This window comes from Dermacentor albipictus, chromosome 1, assembly GCF_038994185.2.
Source record: "Dermacentor albipictus isolate Rhodes 1998 colony chromosome 1, USDA_Dalb.pri_finalv2, whole genome shotgun sequence".
In the NCBI taxonomy this organism is placed as follows: domain Eukaryota; kingdom Metazoa; phylum Arthropoda; class Arachnida; order Ixodida; family Ixodidae; genus Dermacentor; species Dermacentor albipictus.
Window position 1 is genome coordinate 378,629 of NC_091821.1, and position 18,558 is coordinate 397,186.

At 46.7% G+C, this 18,558-nt stretch overlaps 1 protein-coding gene across 3 annotated transcripts in view; it reads right to left on the reverse strand.

The window, feature by feature from the left end:
* LOC139060019 (serine/threonine-protein phosphatase 2A activator-like) overlaps window positions 1–18,558 on the reverse strand; it is a 361,591-nt gene that overhangs the window by 126,453 nt on the left and 216,580 nt on the right. For all 3 annotated transcript variants that reach the window (XM_070538705.1, XM_070538701.1, XM_070538699.1), the window contains one exon: window positions 14,229–14,329. In XM_070538705.1, the coding sequence (XP_070394806.1) occupies window positions 14,229–14,329 (101 nt within the window). The remainder of the gene's footprint in view (window positions 1–14,228; window positions 14,330–18,558) is intronic.

The window sequence follows — 18,558 nt, forward strand, 5'->3', positions numbered from 1 at the left end:
TTATAGAAATTAAATTTAGTTTCTTTTAAAGCATTGGAGTAGAGTTTTGCTGCGACGGCATAAGCGGACCACTTGTCAGTAGTTGACGATTGTTTTGCAGCACGGAAAAGTCTGCCTTTTTTGTTAGATAGTCGGTTAAGGTGTCTGGTGTACCACGGTGCGTTAGATGATTCATAAACCTTTCTTAAGGGAATGTATTTGTTTATTAGATGCATTGCTTTACATTTAAATGATGCCCACAATTCTTCGACTGATGCGTCAGTGTAAGATATACAAAAACTGTCGAGGAAGGAAGAAAGATTGGTGTTAATAGCATCAAAGTTAGCTTTATTATAATCTCTGATAAGTTTAAAGCGCTTGTTCCTTTTAGCAATTGGTACAGAGACAGAAAAATGTATCACGTCATGATCACTGAGCCCTGGCAGGTGAGTTATTGTTGATACAATTTCAGGTGATGACGTTAGTATCAAATCTAGTAAGGATGATGTCGTAGAAGTAACACGTGTAGTAAGGCGGACTAGTTGTGATAAGCTGAAATCCAAGCATGTGGCTAGGAAGCTACTAGTTTCGGCGGAAGCAGGTTCTGCAAGCGGACATAAATGAGACCATTGGATTGATGGAAAATTAAAATCACCTAGAAAAAAAACTGGTATACCGGGAAATCTGGCTGAAATCTGGCTTAGACAATCATGAATTGCTTCGCAAAAAGAGCTGTTGGAGTTAGGCGGGCAGTAACAAATTCCAAAAACCATTTTTCTAAAAGCAATGGTTATACAACACCACACTATTTCTAAATTACATGGAATGTTCAAAAGAGTGCATTCAAGACATTCATTCACGGCAATGAGGACACCGCCACCCGTTCTCTCAGCGCGGTCACGACGATATACGGTGAATCTTTTCTCGCACTGAAAAAGTTCACGGGTTGAAATTTTGTCAGATAGCCAAGTTTCAGTCAGCAATATTATATCAGCATCTGTATCATTAATTAAGGCGCTTAGATTGTCTCTTTTCGGGATAAGACTGCGAATATTTGTAGAAAGCACGGAAAGCACTGACGGGGTACCACCACCCCTCGCACTGTCCTAGCTAGCGGCAGAGTAGGCACGGCCTGAGTGGGTCGCCCTCGGGGAAAGGGCATCGGTACTTGGCGAAGTGGTGTCGGAGTGAAAGGAAGGTGTCTCGCAGACGGAATTCTCGGAAGCATCATACATGTAAAATTTTTTGTTTGCATATAGCCGTTTGTACCGCAGCTTAAAAGGCGTTTTTAGACCCAGGCCGAATTCCACCAGTTTTTTACGAGCATGGCGAGTTGGTGCGGAGAAATCTTCAGTAATGCTGATGCCGGTACCCCGCAAGGCAGACCGCTTAGATAACAGAGTTCTTTTGATTTGAAGCAAGAAAATTTAACAATGAGTGGTCGATCTTTGCCTGCCACATATCTGCCTATTCTGTGCGCACGTGCTATGTCTTTAGATGACATGTGAATGTCCAGCCTGTCACGGGCCATAGCAATAACTTTTTCTTCAGACTGGCGGGCGTTCTCATCTGAAGTGTCCGATATGCCGTGAAACAGCAGGTTGTCCCGTCGAGACCTATCTTTGGCTTCGTCAAGGCGGGCTCGTAGCTCAACCGCCTCTTGTTCCACGCGTGGTTCCACATTTGATGTGGTTCCTTGTTTGTCAAGGTGTATCTCAGAGGAGTACCTGTGAGATAGACCTTATTTCATTTCTCTTTTGTGGGTTTATGGATCTTTATGCTGAATAGTGGGCATTATTCACATTTGTACTAGTAAAGTTACCCCCCCCCCCACTCATTTGCACAGGAAAGTTACCCTGGGTTGGGCCCCCCCTAACAAAAAATCCTGGGTAGGTGCCTGCAAGGGATAGGTGCATTGTTAACACCAGAGGCACATGAACTTCTGGAATGCAGGAAAATGGAGCTGGATGAAGATGCACAGGATAAAGCCACTCTCGAGCAAGTGTTTATCACCACAGATGATGCGGTCGCGAACTGGCTGGCAGGGAGTTCAGATCTTGATGAGGATGAGGAGGCGGAGGAGGCTGCGGTGGTTGCAGCCGTTGGCCTGGCTGGAAATGAAGCTATTGTAAGGAAGATAACCAACGTGCGCACAGAGTCAGCAGCATCGGTAGCATCAAGCGCGCGGCAGAGGCTCGAGCTTGGGAACTGCTCGGTGCATGCCAGAACCGGCGGTCGCAACGAACCCCAATAAATCTCCTTTATAAGTGGTGGAGGTGCTGGGTAACGTTCCATCCTGGAACTTTGTTCTCGGACGCTACCCTCCGCCATGCCAGACGTCGACCAGCAGACTCTTCCATCGCCACCCGTCCCTTGTGTTGGCACCGTTTGCCAGCGTGAGCCTCCCATCTTCAGCGGAACCGACGACGACGTCGAAGAGTGGCTGTCGTCCTACGAACGGGTGAGCGTTCACAACAAATGGAATGACTCGGACAAACTGGCTTACGTATCATTCTACCTCGCGGGCGTGGCCAGTCTCTGGTTCAGAAATCACGAGAGGGATATCCGAACGTGGTTCAAGACGTCGATTACAGAAGTATTTGACCGACTCGCCGTCAGGAAACTCCGAGCCGAGCAGCGTTTGCGTACACGCGCACAGGACACGGGTGAGACATTCACCAGCTATATAGAAGACGTTCTAGATTTGTGCAGGCGCGTGAACGTTGCCATGACGGAAGCAAAAAAGATCAAGCACGTCATGAAGGGAATTGATGATGACGCGTTCCAGATGCTTCTGGCCAAGGACCTGCGCACTGTTGGCGACGTCATCAGCTTGTGCCAGAGCGATGACGAATTACGTAAGCAACGAGCTCTGGCAAGGTGACATCCCACTCCAAATGCGGCGTCACTCTGCAGCCTGACAAGGCCAAGAACAAGCCTCCTCGATAACCCAAATCAAGGAATTTGTCCGCGAAGAAGTCGCACGACAGCTATCTCTGGTGTCCGTTACTCAGGACACTTTGCCGTCTCATCTCCGTAACGTGATCCATGAAGAGGGCGCGGAAGCGCTGCCGGCTGTCCATTAGCAGGACGTCGTGACTACACCAGTCACTTATGCTACGGTTGCTGCAATGGCCCCTCGCACTGTGCCCATGCGTCGCTTCCAGCAGCCTGTGCAACGCCCTCCCCCTCCCGGACTAACACTGCCGGCGCTAACCCGTGGCGTACGCCGGACAATCGCCCTATATTTCGGGTTCAGATGATGCATCTTCTGCTGCCACCTTCAGGGTCAAACAGAAAGAGGACAACTCACTGTGTAAAGTATGGAGGCAAGCAGCTGAAGGAACGCATGGAATGAAAGTACAGGATGGAATGCTTTTTCATGAAGAAAAAATTAACGGCCCATTGCACAGGCAATTAGTGTTACCCGAATCAAAAAGGAAAGAAGTTTTAGAGCTTGCACATGATAGACCCAGTGGTGGGCACTTCTCTGAGAAAAAGACGAAGCAAAGGCTAACGAGCATGTTCTTTCGGCCTACTATAGTTGTAGGTGTTGTAGATGTTATAGTTGTAGAGTTGTAGAAGCACCATTGTCGAACTTGTCATACTTACCAGACGTTTGCACGACCGTCATTTAAAGACAACGTGCCCATCACCCCACTGACAAGGCCTGAGCGACCCTTCGAGGTTGCATACATTGACTGTATAGGGCCACTTGACCCGGCATAGATGTGCGGACACCCCTACACTTTGAGTGTGGTTGACTTAAGCACAAGGCAGGCGGAAATGATTCCGTTAAGGAGTCTCCCAGTGAAAGTGACATGTCAGGCATTGATAGAAGTATTCTCGCGATACAGAACACCTGAATTGAATTGCTGTGATCAAGGCACCAACTTTGTGTCGTTAACACAGGAACTCATGAAGCAGTTAGGGTTGAAGATACGGTTTTCCACTCCAGAACACCAGCAGAGCAACGGAATTGTTGAAAGGTGGAATGGCACTTTTAAGGCAATGCTCTGGCACGTTGTGCACAATCACAAAGGGGACTGGGGCCACTATGTTCTGTGCATGTTATGGGCTGTGGGGATCGAGGTGCCTTCTCTTGCCTCCTCCCCCCAGCTCATGCATTGTGCTTAGCTCTATCTCTGGGAACCGCCGCCGGTAATGGCAACATGGCAGACATGGCTAGCGCGCTGCAGCTAATTTCCCGCATAAACCGTGCTTCTCTCTCCCAGGCTCGAATCACCTCATAAGGAAGTGTCACCCGGACGCACCCTGATTGGCCTCTCGAGTGACAGCCCCGGGTGCCCTCTTCACTTGAGCTCTCTTCCGCTGAGCGCTTTATCGCCACGACAGATGCTCACAGGCCCACAATGAGTTGGTTACATGGGACCTTTGCTCCCGTGACTTCTCATTCTCGCACTTGGTGGACCACTTACCAATTAGCCCTAGCGCAGCGGGTGCGCATACTCGATCGGTCTTCCGGCGAGTTTGCCCATAAGTGCCGCGACTGTCACACTGTGCTGTATCTTGGGTGAATAAACCCACGTTTGTTGGCGATTGGACTCTGGAGCCTTCTCTGCGCCGTGTCGGACAGTCGATGAACCCTGCCATATCGCCTTTGTGCGTTGCGGAGGGGAGGAGCGGCATGCCCTTTCCTGACAGTCGCTCGTAAGGTGAGCCTTGTGCAAACCCATCTCCACAGGGCCTATCGGGAAGTGCCTCACAATGTAACAGGAACTTAACCATTCGAGTTGATGTTTGGCCGTGCACTGCATGGGCCACTTAACATCCTTCGAAAAACATGGACTGGAGAATGGACACTACCTGCTGGGTTGAACAAACCAGCAACGCAGTACTTGAGGGATCTCAGGACTAAGATGGCGGAAGCAATGGCGAAGGTTAATGAACATTTCGAGCCGATTTAAAGAAGGTACGCGGAGAAGTACAATTTGAGGGTGAGGGAAGAACAATTTCTCATAGGTGATAAGGTTCTAGTGCTGGATGGTGTTCAGACAGATGAACTGCAGCCAAAATGGAAAGGGCCGGCGGTAACAAGGGAGAAGAAGTGGGACAACAGTTATGTTGTGCAGTTTGAAGAGGGAAGGAAGTGGGTACATGCGAATTGCCTGCGGCCATACATGACGAGATCCTATAGTGTAGGCGTAGTGTTTGAATCGGACGAAGAGTTCGGTGCAGTGACGCATGCCCCGTTTCAGAGTACAGGAAGAAGAGGTACAGTTCCAAGTGGTGAATGAGACATTCACGAAGCAACAGTGTATAGAGCTACTTAGAGCATTAGGAGAAGCTCAGGAGGTTTCCTCTCGACGGCCAGGTAAATGTTTGGTAGGTTCACATAGAATTTCCCTGCTTCCCAATGCAACGCAGGAGAAAGCCGGCCTGTACAGGGTGCCAGTGGCATTCCGCAAAGAGATTGAGTGACAGGTTGCTGAACTGCAGGACTGGGGCTTCGTTTGTCTGGTAGAGAGCTCCTTTGTACATCCAGTAGATTGTGTAGCAAAGAAAGACGGTTCATGAAGGATGTGTGTTGACTACAGGAAATTAAATGCAGTGACAGAACCTGACAGCTTTGCTATGTCAAATATGACTGAGTTGTTGTACAAGGTGGCGCGTGCTTGCTACATATCCGTGTTAGATATGACTAGGGGGTATTGGTAGATAGCACTAGAGGAGGAGTCGCAGTGACTCGCCGCTTTTGCTACACTTCACGGTTAGTATGCTTGGAGAGTCATGTCGTACGGGCTGAGAAACTCGGCCGCAACTTTTCAGAGAATTATGAATAAGGTCTTATGTGAACATTTAGAATATGCCATGGCATATATTAATGATGTGGCCATATTTTCTACAACCTGGGCAGACCAGATGTTGCATCTTGGAAATGTGTTGGCTACCCCCAGGCAGGTGGGTTTCACAGCGAATCCGCCTAAGTGCAAGTTCGCGCAGACAAAGGTGAAATACCTCGGTCACGTCGTCGGATCCGGGAAGCATTCCCCCGATCCAGACAGCATGAGCGCCATCTTTAAACTGCAGGCCCCGAAACCCAAGAGATATCTGAGGCGTGTACTGGGCCTTTTTAACTATTACCGCAAATATGTTCCCGAATATTCTAAGGTGGTGTGCCCCCTAACTGACTTGACAGGCCGTAGGATACTTAAGGTGATCCCGTGGAGTGAGGAGGCAGAAAACACATTTTGCACTGTAAAGTTTGTATTAGCAGCACCTGATAACGATCATGAGTTTCTGTTGACAACCGATGCCTCCGACTTAGCGGTAGGGGCTTGCCTATCGCAGCTTGTGGAGGGAGAACAAAAGCCAGTCACATTCTTGAGTAAAAAAGCTGACAGCAGCACAGGCAAAGTGGTCAGCCATAGAAAGAGAGGCGTTTGCAGTTGTGTGGGCACTGGGGAAGCTTGACACCTGGCTAATTGGATCAAAAACAAAGGTGGCCACAGACCATAATTCGCTAACATTTCTAGCTGGCTCTGCATCCACCAGCGCAAGGCCGATGCGCTGGTCACTTGCGCTACAGAAATATCAATTAGAGGTAGTTCATATAAAAGGCACTGCAAACTGATGTGCAGATGCGCTGTCGCGATTAGATGACGGGGAGGGTGAGTAGGCCTGTGTATGTGTGCATGCAAGTTAGTATGCACATGTCCATTTCCAGTGTTCACGGGTGCTGCGGTAGACAGGAAAGCTATTTTGTTGTTTTACTGCGGATGCATGGTGGACCTGATAGCAAATTTGTGCCCTTTCTTCATGAATTGCAAGAGCATTTCGTGGTGTGTGTGAAATGTCACGTTGGCAACAAGTATCCACGTGACATTCTTGGTGAGGAGGCGCGGAGTTCGGTGTTGTTTGTGCGGGCGGCCGCATGTAAGGGTCAGGCGGGGTGGTCAGAAGAGACGCATGGTTTAACACCAAGATGGCGACGGAGATTTATAGCCATCAGGGGTGGGGGAGCTGCGGTTTACACAGCGTGCGTAAGAGTTGACTGACCTGGGGCTTCCACCAGTCAGTTCGCAGACGCAGTGCCATGACTCTGAAGTCAACCCCTCACCGTTGAACCGCACGATGCCTAGACATTCCGCAAACGGACCAGATGCCCCAACAGGGCATGGAAGTGTTTTCTTTGGGGAAGTGTGTCTTGCAAGGTTGTGAGACAAGAGACCTGTTGCACTGCAAAAGATTTGTGCTAACGGCCTTGAAGTATTGGAACTCAAGATACTGTCACCCTGGAGTCCCATTGTGTGTACACTGCACACACGGCGGTGTGATTGATTGGACAAACGATGAAGCGAGGGGGATGTTGGGATGCTTTTAGGTACGTGGTGGAGATTCAGCTAAGAGAAGGAAGACCAAAATTGTAACATGATTGTAATTTTTGACTAGTAGTCTGATGTCCATGTAAATACTTTCCATTCTATCACTTGCCCATTCTATCTTAATAAAGAGTTAACCCCTTGCAATCAGCGTCAAAGCCTTGCCTACTGTAATGAGATTTCGCGACATCCACAACACCTTCAAGTTTCCCTCACCGACATTGAGGCAAACATCAACTTTAGGGAAGCATCTTTCTAGCCATAGAAGACTTTATTCTGAAGACTGTTGCATATGCCGCACCATTACATTCATTTATGGCCTTCAGACAGTCGCAACGTGGTGCGAAAGCTGTAGCATCAAGTTAAGTTTTGCAAAGTCTAATGCCATTTGTTTTACTAACAAGATTGCTCCACTTTTCACAAATTACTTTCTAGGCAATGAACAGATAAATGAGGTAAGCAGTCACAAGTATTTGGGTGCTGTTTTCAAAAATAATCTCTCTTGGAACAATCATGCAGAGTGCGTAGTGGCTAAGGCTAGTCGTATGCTCAATATTTTTAAACGTAACTTCTGGCGAGCTCCACTTAAGGTGAAAGAAACACTTTATTTTACAAACATACGCCCAATCGTAGAGTATAGCTGCTGTGCCTGGGACCCAGAAAATATCATGTCGATTAATCAGGTTGAGCGTATATACACGATAGTGCAGCTCAGTTCATTACAGCAAACTACTGCGGATAGCCTGTCTTGGTACTCTGGCCCTGCAATGTTGTTTGAAAGAGCTATACGACCACCGTCATGAACTAGTCTCATTCTCCAAAGGCGACTTGGTGCTTCTATAGACCCTGCAATGCAAGCATGCATTAAGCCAAAACTCCCCGTCTCAGCATGCAGGCCCATCTTGTCATTCTAGACTGTTTAAGTATAGTGCCTAGAATACACTTGCTAGTAGTGTGCCAAGGGCGCACGCTCGCGTGGCCGCCGAGGCGATGCCTTCCCGCAGCCACCACGTGGCGGCGCTGCCAATCGCTAAGGTGCCACCACGCCTCGTTCGCTGCCGAGGCAGCATAGGTGCGGTAACTCTGACGTTGGTGCGCTGCGCTTTTCACTGCGAAAGCCTGTCTCTGAAGGCTCTGAGAGCAGTTTTTGCTTAAAAACTCTACTGGCTGGAAACAATCTTACTGCCCTGGCATTATCCAGAAAAAATCCTAGACTGAAACAGCGCTCGACGAAACGTTTGACACATACAACCAGGTCCAGTTTGCTAAATTTTTATTCGTTTATTCTTTGTGGTGAACCGCGAGAGGACTTAAGCAGAAGTTATATTGACCGGCTAATGTTCAGCGAGGTACCCAAATTGAAATAAGCAACGAAATTTGATGCATTGGCCGCATTACGTTGTTGTGATAGAACGATCGAGTATAGTCCGGACTCATTGTTGCTACATGGAAACTTAATTCTGATCGAGATTTTATTCGACTAGGGGCCAAGTCGATTGCGATCACGCATCGCGATCACGCATCGCGATCGCGGGCGAAAGATATCGGATACACTTTCATGCTGAGTGAGCGCTCAGCCAGCTCTGTGCAGGTGGAAAGACCCGAGTAGTGGCCTGCATTGTCAATGGCGAGCAGAACATCTAACCCGGAATGGCGTCGCACATAGGTAAAAGACAAAAGCAGGGCACTATCGCTCTTTCCCACCACAGCTTCCGTCTTCAAAGATCGCATGTGACGATCAACACAAGCAGTTGGAATAGGACACACTATTGGTGTATTTTATTTGCAAGTCGCAGCTAGCTTGCTTAATACATAAATACTTATGCAGGTGTGTATGAGCTTGCGCTTCCCTTTGTAACGGAACAAAAGAAAATGGTGATTGTACAATTGATTCTTATTTACAAATATGGAATACAGTAAAAAGAGATAAAAAAATACACAGCAACAAAAACAAGTGAAATTTTCACATTATTTAGCTAGAAGTTTTCATCAAATGAGACATTACACTGGAATCATTGTTGATTAAGTGAAAATAAAGCATTTGCGGCTGGTTGATAAAGATTTAACTGGTCTACAATTTTATTATCAAACAAAACGAAAGGGCATGGAACGAAGCACACGCAAACCCAACTCAGAACTGGACACAAGTGGCGCCACAGGGCCGCTCTGACAGACGTCTAAACAAGTTGCTCATCAATGCGAATTCAGAAACATGCACCCGCACACACAAACGGCTCATGGCCATGAAATTGCACCATACTCACACTATATGGAAAAACTGCACTGCTTTCATGCTTCAAGAAATTTGCGAATATGGCCATGTGCAGTGACAGTAACAAGAATGGTTTATACAAATGGCTAAACCAGTGCCCTGACCACACTGTTAAGGCAAGTCACTTTCAATATTCAGGAAGGGAAAACATACTGTCCTTGATGATAGCGACCTAGTTGCAGTGTCTCAACTTCAACAGTTTTTTCCGTTGCCTTTGTGCCTCCCTGTCCTTATTTAGCCCTTTAACATAAAATCTGATTCTTAATAAAATATAAAACTTCACAACTGAAAGCCTAGTTGCTGCCTCGTGCTTTGGGCAGCCAAGTTTTGGCAAGGTGATCGTGCGGAGCTCACTGCCGAAATCGGTCAAGCTCTCTTCGTGCAGAGCGTGCTTACTGAAGAAACTAGTAAATGCGTCCTCCATGCACATTATTGCTTCTGAAAGAGCATGGCTTGGGTACACAAGACCGCCGTTGTCAAAATGTGCCGTGTACCAGTGGTTAACATGGGTTCTCACACGGCTCTTCTGTTGCTGGCGGCTCGTCGGAGACATCGTCGAGCGTGCTTGACGCTCCATCGCTGACGCCTGCACCAGCCCTGCGCTTTTGCCATTTAGCGGCAGGTTGGTCACACAAGTTCCTTACTTTTCGTTTCGACGTCTTCTTAGGCAGAAGGTATTTCGGATAGTTGTCGAATACCGTTGGCATTGCGTCGGGCATGAGACGTGGTCTGTCTCGGGCGAGCTCGTTGACAACACCGTTCGCCGTCACTTTGAACGTTCTTTCGATATAGCGGTCTTCAAAATGTTTTTCGCAGACAACACACGCTGGAGTCAACTTGCGGTCCTGTCTTCTGATCAGCCGCTCCCACTCCACAAGCCGCGTTGGGTCCGAGGACACACCGAACATGGAAGCTTTGTCCGGATTCGACCAGTAGCCACTCCGACAGAGCGACACGAAACACGTTTTTTCCCAGCCTTGATGCTTCGAGTTTAGCATCATTAGTTGCTGTGGTCTTCCCTCACACAGAACAGCACGGTGAAAAACGCAGGAAAAAGCGCAGATCCGACTAAACTACTATAATACACACCGCACACGACCACTGCAACTGCAGCGACTGCGGCATGCCCGGCAGCGACGGCACCTTTACGACGAGCAGCGCCTCTCGCGGCCAAAGTTGGAAGGCATCGCGCGCGCAGCCACCCTCTCCCATTGGGAGAGCACCCCGTACGACACACTAGCAGTATATTCTAGGCACTATAGTTTGAGCTCACTTATGTCATAACTTGCCTCCTGTGCAATGGTTGGTGATCCAGCAGAACTCGGGTGACTCGCGTTGTTCACCTGAAATGTTCCTACCCTTCCAATCCATCCTGACTTATTCAATGGATTTCGTCTGCTACCGAAGGAATGTAACAGAAAAACTAGGATAGGATTGACGAAGAGGAGCTCTGGCTGCACAATTACCCCATGATCTCTTTTCTGTAAATAAAGCCTTTCATCGCAACAGTTTACTTGATTATTGTTCAAACAAGACAAACGCATACAGGCAAAAAATGCAGGGATCGTACAGGTCTCAGAGAAAGAAATTGAAGGACTTTCGCAATCAAAGCTTTTTCAAGGGTGCAGAGCAGCATCCTATGGAGCAATTCTTTACTACAGTAAAACCTCGTTAAACCGTACCCTCTTAAACAGTAGTTCCGTTTTAAAAGTGGTAAAGTCAAATTCCCGACTCAGCGGCCATTGAACATAATGTGTTTTGTATCCGCATAAACCGTACCAGCTTATTGCGTACGCATCGATTAAAATGTAGCATTTCCCCTTTTCGTTGCTTAAACACGACGGCGCGTCACCTCCATCGGGCTGCCCGGCAGAACAACAAGCCTCAGAGATCAGAACAACGGCCTCCAAGCGTCCTGTGCGTTTGCACGTGAAGCCGCATAAACATCGACATCATTTCGGCGCCATGCCAGAGAGCGAGCGTTGTGGCGTCATGCAAGCGAGGACTTGCTTTATGCCGTAGCCTGGATAAAAAAAAGATGCCGGGTGCTCAGTATAGAAGAAAAATTAGACATTGTCCGTGCTATCGAATGTGACACGAAGAAGTCAGCGCTGGCATGCGACAGGGATATGCTGTTGACTACGGTGTGTGGCATTTGGAATGCGAAGTTGCTCGGCAGCGCTGCTGCGACCACGAAGAGATGTCGGCTGCGAGGTTCGACTTTTCACCATCGTTGCCTCTGTTTCTGCCGAATTGTCAACTAGCAACAGTAATGAGGACAACACGGAAAGTGCCAGCACGGACGATTCAGACCCGACAGTGGCAGAAGCTGTGCTTTACGTTAGCCTCATGAATGCAATCGTCGTGACAAGAACAGCAACCAGCAATGAAAAAGGCGCCCCAGGACTTCTGCAGCCCTACTGCGCGCATGCACTGAGAATACGTAATGTCAACGAGGAATCTGCCATGCAAGTGTTTGCCGAGAAGAGGGGACTGGCTGAAAAGCTGGCACGCAGCTTCAGTAAGTTTGAGGCAGCTGTCGTCGTGCTAGGCCACCGCGGCATCAAATGAAAATAACACTTTCGGCGCACGAAGTAAATAAATACTGCACGTTTTTTTCCTCTTTCATCACACTCTCTCCGAGTTCCGTTTTCGACAGGTAAGTGGGCGATCTCATGCTATTTCGGTTAAAGAGTACTACCGTTTAGTATGTACTTTTTCCGAGCTTCGGCCAACTACGGGTTACCACAGTTTCACTGTATAAGAATGTTTCCAAAACACTATAGTTAAATAAAGTCAGTAAAGTCGGCACTTCACTTCATCATATTTAAATTTCCTTATATTGAAGCTGGACCTTTTATGCAAATAATCACAGTCGCTGACACACTTTTCTAGCACCAAAGAGACCATATAACTTTTTGCATTGTCTTTCAATATGTAAAAAAAATTAATTTCATCAAGGAAAAAAATCATTTTGTTCAATTCATGAGTCCACGTCCAAAGATAAGGTGTCATGTCCTTCGATGATGTCTTTATTACATTGACGATATGAAAGAAACACTGTGAAGCTTGCACCTCCACTCCACCGGCGTGGCTGATAGCATTGCCTGCAGTGAGACGACGCTATAATCCACCTTGACTCACCCTCTTTGCACCCGCTGCAGATTACTTCCAAGGCGCAAGGGCGCTGTGAAGAAAAACAAAGCAAGCCACTGCACCTGCTTTTGTGCCACACATCTGATGCAGCAGGATTTCACCGCATCACAAGCCTCATGTGCTTTTCTTCCTGTCTCCCTTCCACTCCTCTGAAACACGAGTCTGACAGAATAGGGGTGGAAGGGAGGAGAGAGGCACGAGAGGGTGTGACTGCTACAAAGGTGTGCTGTGAGGGCCCGCGGATCAAAGGCAAGTGTGTGTGGCCCGCAGGCGGGTGCCCCCATACGTAGGCGAACAGCCAGGTTGTGTCAGGTTGTGGAACTCACTTCCTGTTGGAAACTGTCGTCCTCGCTTCTCGACCACCCTAAAAAGTCCCGGGCGTTCCTTACTGAATGATGCTCAGCGCTCCAACGCCTCGTGGCCGTTACGTCTCTTAGTTCTCGGCCCTTCCCCTACAACCCTCGCATTGGCGACTCCAACACAACACACGATGTTGGCTTCGAAAGTAGTCGTCAGCTTGCAGAACATGCGAGTCCATTCCCACTCATGTGTAACCGAGCGAGCTCGAATGAAATGCATTCAGCACAGACCCATGAATTGCACAGTGATGAATATTGCGCGTTGCTGCCATAACGGTCTTTCCATGAAGTGTGGATGTGTGTGGCATGCGATGGTTTTCTTAAATTCAAACTGTAATGTAAAGATTGGAGTGAACATAGGGGTAGAATTTGTTTTGGTCAACCATGGAATCCTAAAATGCCACCTGCAGGAAACCCTGGTCTACAAGAAGAGAAACCTGGTGGCACAGCCATCTCCAGTTCGGCATCCCATTCCCGGCACCACTCAGTGAAATGATCCTAGTGCCATCAATGCTTTCTTGTAGAGCATATGTTGAACTGGGAGGCCTTTAGCATGCTTGAAGCAGAGCAGCGATCTGCTCTTGTTGATAACAAAGGACCACAGTTTGCATGAGTCATACATATGCGCATGTGAGCAAAACTAAGAGCACGTTCATTTTTCCTCCATATGGCAAATAATGCCTTTCAGATACAATCTCTTGTTTGGCAGCATCTGCTAAAACAGTGCCGTTTCAAATTTGTCGACATTAAATATTTCCGATGCCGCAAGAAGCAATCACGTCTCCACTTGGAGAAGTGCACTTGCACGGGCATGGCAACATTTGATATACCAAATGTGACAGTGAGTGGGAGTTCAATATTACATTGTTATACTTTTGCATGGGATTTTCAAAGGGATTTTAGAACTGTTCAATATAATACTTGCACATATGCCGATTTGACATATCTAAATCGACTGTACTATGTGTTACTAATGTGTGTCACGAACCATTGTAACCCCAAAGTAGACCTATTAGGAAACACAGCATATAAATGAAGTGAGCACAAAGTGGCCTACTTTAAGAGCATGCAAGACAAAGAAAGTATGGTGATGACATAGGCCCTACATTCATCACTCACCTTGCTAATGAACTCTATGCAGCCCATGAACATGTAGTCCCTCGAGTGTGCCTCAGAAAAGCCAGCCACTACGAATGACTTGGGCTCGATGGTTGGATGATCTGCACAAAATAAAAAAAACAAGCAATTATTAATTTTTGCACCTTTATTAGAGGTCAATGCAAGGCTAAGCACCTTCATAAGGATTCACGATTTAGAAAAAAGCAGGATAGAGGCATAAGATAAAAGGACAACTGATCAAGTCTTTTATTAGCTTGAATTGTAAATCGCATCATTGCTGGGAGACAACAGTTGTCAGTTGCTGTAGTGAAGTGAATCAAGACACATTGCAACAGTTTACTGCACCTTGACATCGTGTGACTGGAGCTGTACTTGGAAGTGGCGACACTAAAGCCTGTTTCACATGCATGCGATTGAGCGAACGGAGCGAACAGCGGCGCGGCGCTGTAAAGCTTTTCGCGAGCTTTCGTTTCACATGCATTGCCACCGCGCATTTTTCCGCCGCTGCGAATAGCAATGTTGCTGGCAAAAAACACGGGACTTTCAGCCAGTTTCGGTAGTTTGTGACTACCAACATAAGCATTGCTTTGTCCCTGCCTCTCAAATTTTTATTTTATGAATACATATCCTGCGCTTAGCAATTAACAATTCATTGAAAAGCTCTCTGGGCATGTTGTTCGTACCCCGTGTAGCAAGTAAATAAACATCGTCCTATGCGCAGGCTTTCCCGCACTAGTACTCCACTGGTCACGTGTCGAGGCGGGCCGTTCGGAAGCGATGCTGCCGCTCTGCCGCTGCGATGAAATTCCAACTTGTCCGAACCTCGCCGCTCCCGCCGCTAGTGCCGCCGCCGCCGCTCGAAACAGATTTCTGCGGCGCGGCGGCAGGATTCGCGAGCATTTTCGCTTGCATGTGAAACAGGCTTAAGCCTATGACTTTTGGCATGCTGCACACATATTCAGCACAGCAGTTTGCTTCCTTCGTGACATAGAGTGCATGCCGAAGATTCTTCTAAATTCCTGTAAAACAGCACAGCTCAGAAAAGCAGATATACACCATGGTGCTGCGCATTCATTATGAGGCAGGAAGGGGGGCTTGAGTGTCGTACTAGTCGAAACTGACAAACACAGCATGCAGTGCGCTCTTCACTGGTGTTTTTGCAGTGGGCAGTGCAAGTCCTAATGTTTGGAACAACAATGTATTTTTTGTGAGCGGCGGTGGTGCCAGTGACACTGTTCAATGTTCAATGACACATTTGCATCCATTGCAGGTGTGTCAAATCACATTTCTGTGCAAAAATACGGTTCTTTTTGTCCTTTTCTCATTGTTGTATGCCTATCACCATTTAAACCTCACACCGTTAGAAAAAAGAAAAGAATTGTCATTAAGGCTCCCAATACATTTTCGTTTTGCAATGAAGCATTTCATGAACATGAACTGACGACGATACGTGCCGAGTGTGGCTCACACTTTCATGTTGGCAAATGCTCTGGCATAGGCGAGTGTTCGTTCCGTGCAATGAAAGACAACTCGTGAAGCTCAGAAATGTGCCAGATGTAACACTGCATTGGCCAAAATGAACCAAAAGGTAATCCTGGCCATCTGCAAGCGGAGCTAGTTCAAATTAGTAGAAAACTGTCCCAGCTTTCGATGCTTGAGTCAAAGCTGGACAAACTTATGAACTTGCAGGGAAACAATGCTGCATTGAAAAATTGATGCAGCATCTGTAAGACGCCTATGAGAAAATAAAAACAGCTCTGAATTGACAAAAGAGAGACGCATGTCCCTTGCAGCATCAGGTAGACGCTGTCAAGAAGTCCCATGGAGAGGTAGATGTCACCAAGCTAAGCTGGTGACACCAACATGGTGTTTGTGACATCTACCAACAGGTAGATGTCACCAACACCAGCTAATAAGCTGGGGACAAGCTGATACGAACATCTAAATGATGTTCATATCAGCTAAACACATAAGGTTGTGGCTTGTGGCAAATCAGAAGTTTTTGCAGTTTTTGTTAAAGATGGCTCTGTGCCATGCAGTGAAAAATGTGCATGTACAATTGTACACATGGAGCCTTAAGGCTGCCCCACCAGATCACCTTGTTTTTGCATTTTATTTTGTTTCTAACTAGTAATACTGAACTTATACATACATTTTATGTGTTATAGGCCTTGTAGACCACTCAGTATGCCGGCAAAAGGCATAGACTACATCGGCTCAGGTTCTTTTAGCCAGAATAGCTGACGGGAACATCTCGGATGTGCACTTCTCAGACAATAATTCCAAGAATCTGCTGAGATTGTGGTTAGTAAGTTTTGGCACTATACAAAAGCAATTTTTAAATTTTCCTAATATTTATTTGTATAACTTTTTTCATTTTATTTATAGACTGCTTCAAATGAAGATCCTTGCCAATTGACGACATCAGTAGCAGTGACGACAGAATGTGCAGCCACTGCCAAAAAAAAAAAAAGAAAACAGTGGTGAAGTGGATTAAGAAGGAATTCTCACCACTAAACACTAAGTGTAGGTTCATCCCTGACCGAGGATCAGCTGTCTTTGCACCACTTGAGCACTTTATGAAGTACTTTCCAGAGAAAATTTTTGATGACCTAGCCCATTTCAGCAACATTTATGCACTACAATGAGATAGGGTTGAGCTAAATGCCACATCGGAAGAAAGCAAAGTGTTCTTTGGCATCATGATACGCATGGGAATCTTGACATTTCCGAGAATCTGAATTTATTGGCAGGAAGACAAAAGAATACTATCTATCGCAGATGCGATGACATCCGAACTATTTTTCAAGCTTCGAGCAGCACTACAAGTCACCGCATTTACTTGCATAATGATAGCACTCGCGTAATGATCGCACCGCTGAATATTGTCATCAAAATTCAATTTTTTTTCTTTCCTGTGTAATGATTGCACCCCGAACTTGTCGCAGCGATATGACGTGTGCCAAGTCTAGCTAATCATAATCGCACTTACCATCTGTCGAATGCTACGGGAACGACTCTTCAAGACATACCAAGCGGTCTCCACACGCCAAACATTCTTAAGCAAATGCCCCATTTCATTTCTTTCACCACTTTCTGCATTTCCATGAAAAAAGAAAAAAAAAATAGCTACAACCAAGCTTGCCTTGGCTTTATTATTTGTAAGCTTTGCAATGGTTGTGGTCAACAACAAAAAAGGCGCCTTTCGATTCCTCTCGTCTGCACTCGTAGGCACGCAACACACCGCGAGTGGCAACGATAGTACCCACATTTACACTGATACGTTAGAAGTGTACCCTATTCATACGCCGACGCTTGTAACACAGCTAAGATATTCGCCCATGCTTAGTATTAGGATAATAGTGAAGACAAATGCTTCAGTTTCTGCAGCACGCCCGCCATGTGTTTTTATGCCACTGGCAGCAAAGCGCGCCCATCTGTTTTTTTGTCTCCTTAAAGAGGACATGGCCATGTTATTGCCACAAACTTGCCGATATTAACAATATTATTCATTATTGATACGGAAGAAACTGTTTCAATGCACGTAATGCACTTACGAGATGAAAAAAAAAATACCGTTCAGCATGTTCGGCTTGCTCCGCCGGCCGCCATTTTTGTTTTGGTGTCCCGCACTGTTACAGTGGCAGCCGCCTGTTTGTTGACCTGTTGTCATCTCGCAGCAAATCCGGGATGAAAAAAATTTGTTTTTCTTTTGACGGAAAATTTAACCCGCATAATGATCGCACTCCTGAATTTGCGTCAATTTTTTTGACAAAAAAGTGCGATCATTATGTGAGTAAATACAGTACTGATGCCAATGCTCCGCTGGACCCATCCAAGGACAAGTTATGGAAAGCGGCATCAATCATTGATGCTGTCAGAAGTCAATGTCTTGCTTTACAAACTCTCGCTGAAAGCAGCATTGACAAATAGATGGTGCCCTTTATGGGAAGGGTCCCCACTAAGCAGTTCGTGAAGAACAAACCAAACCATGAAGGAATTAAAAGTATTCGTCTCCTGCAGTTCAGACGGCATGGCGCATGATCTTGAGTTCTATCAGAGGAAAGGCAATGGGGTGAGCAAGGACGATTCACATTTGGGTCTTGGTGGATCGGTCGTGATTCAGCTTGTGGAAGCAATCCCATGCGGTATGAACATGGGATGCTACATGGAAAATTATCTTTCTTCTGTGCCGCTCTTTAGAGAGCTGAAATTGCTTGGTATTTTGGGTTCTGATACGATTAGGGCCAACAGAACTCTAGGCTGTGAGCTCAAGTGCGAAAAAAAAAAAAGAAGCTACGACTTCAAGATTGCTGAAGAGGGAGACGTG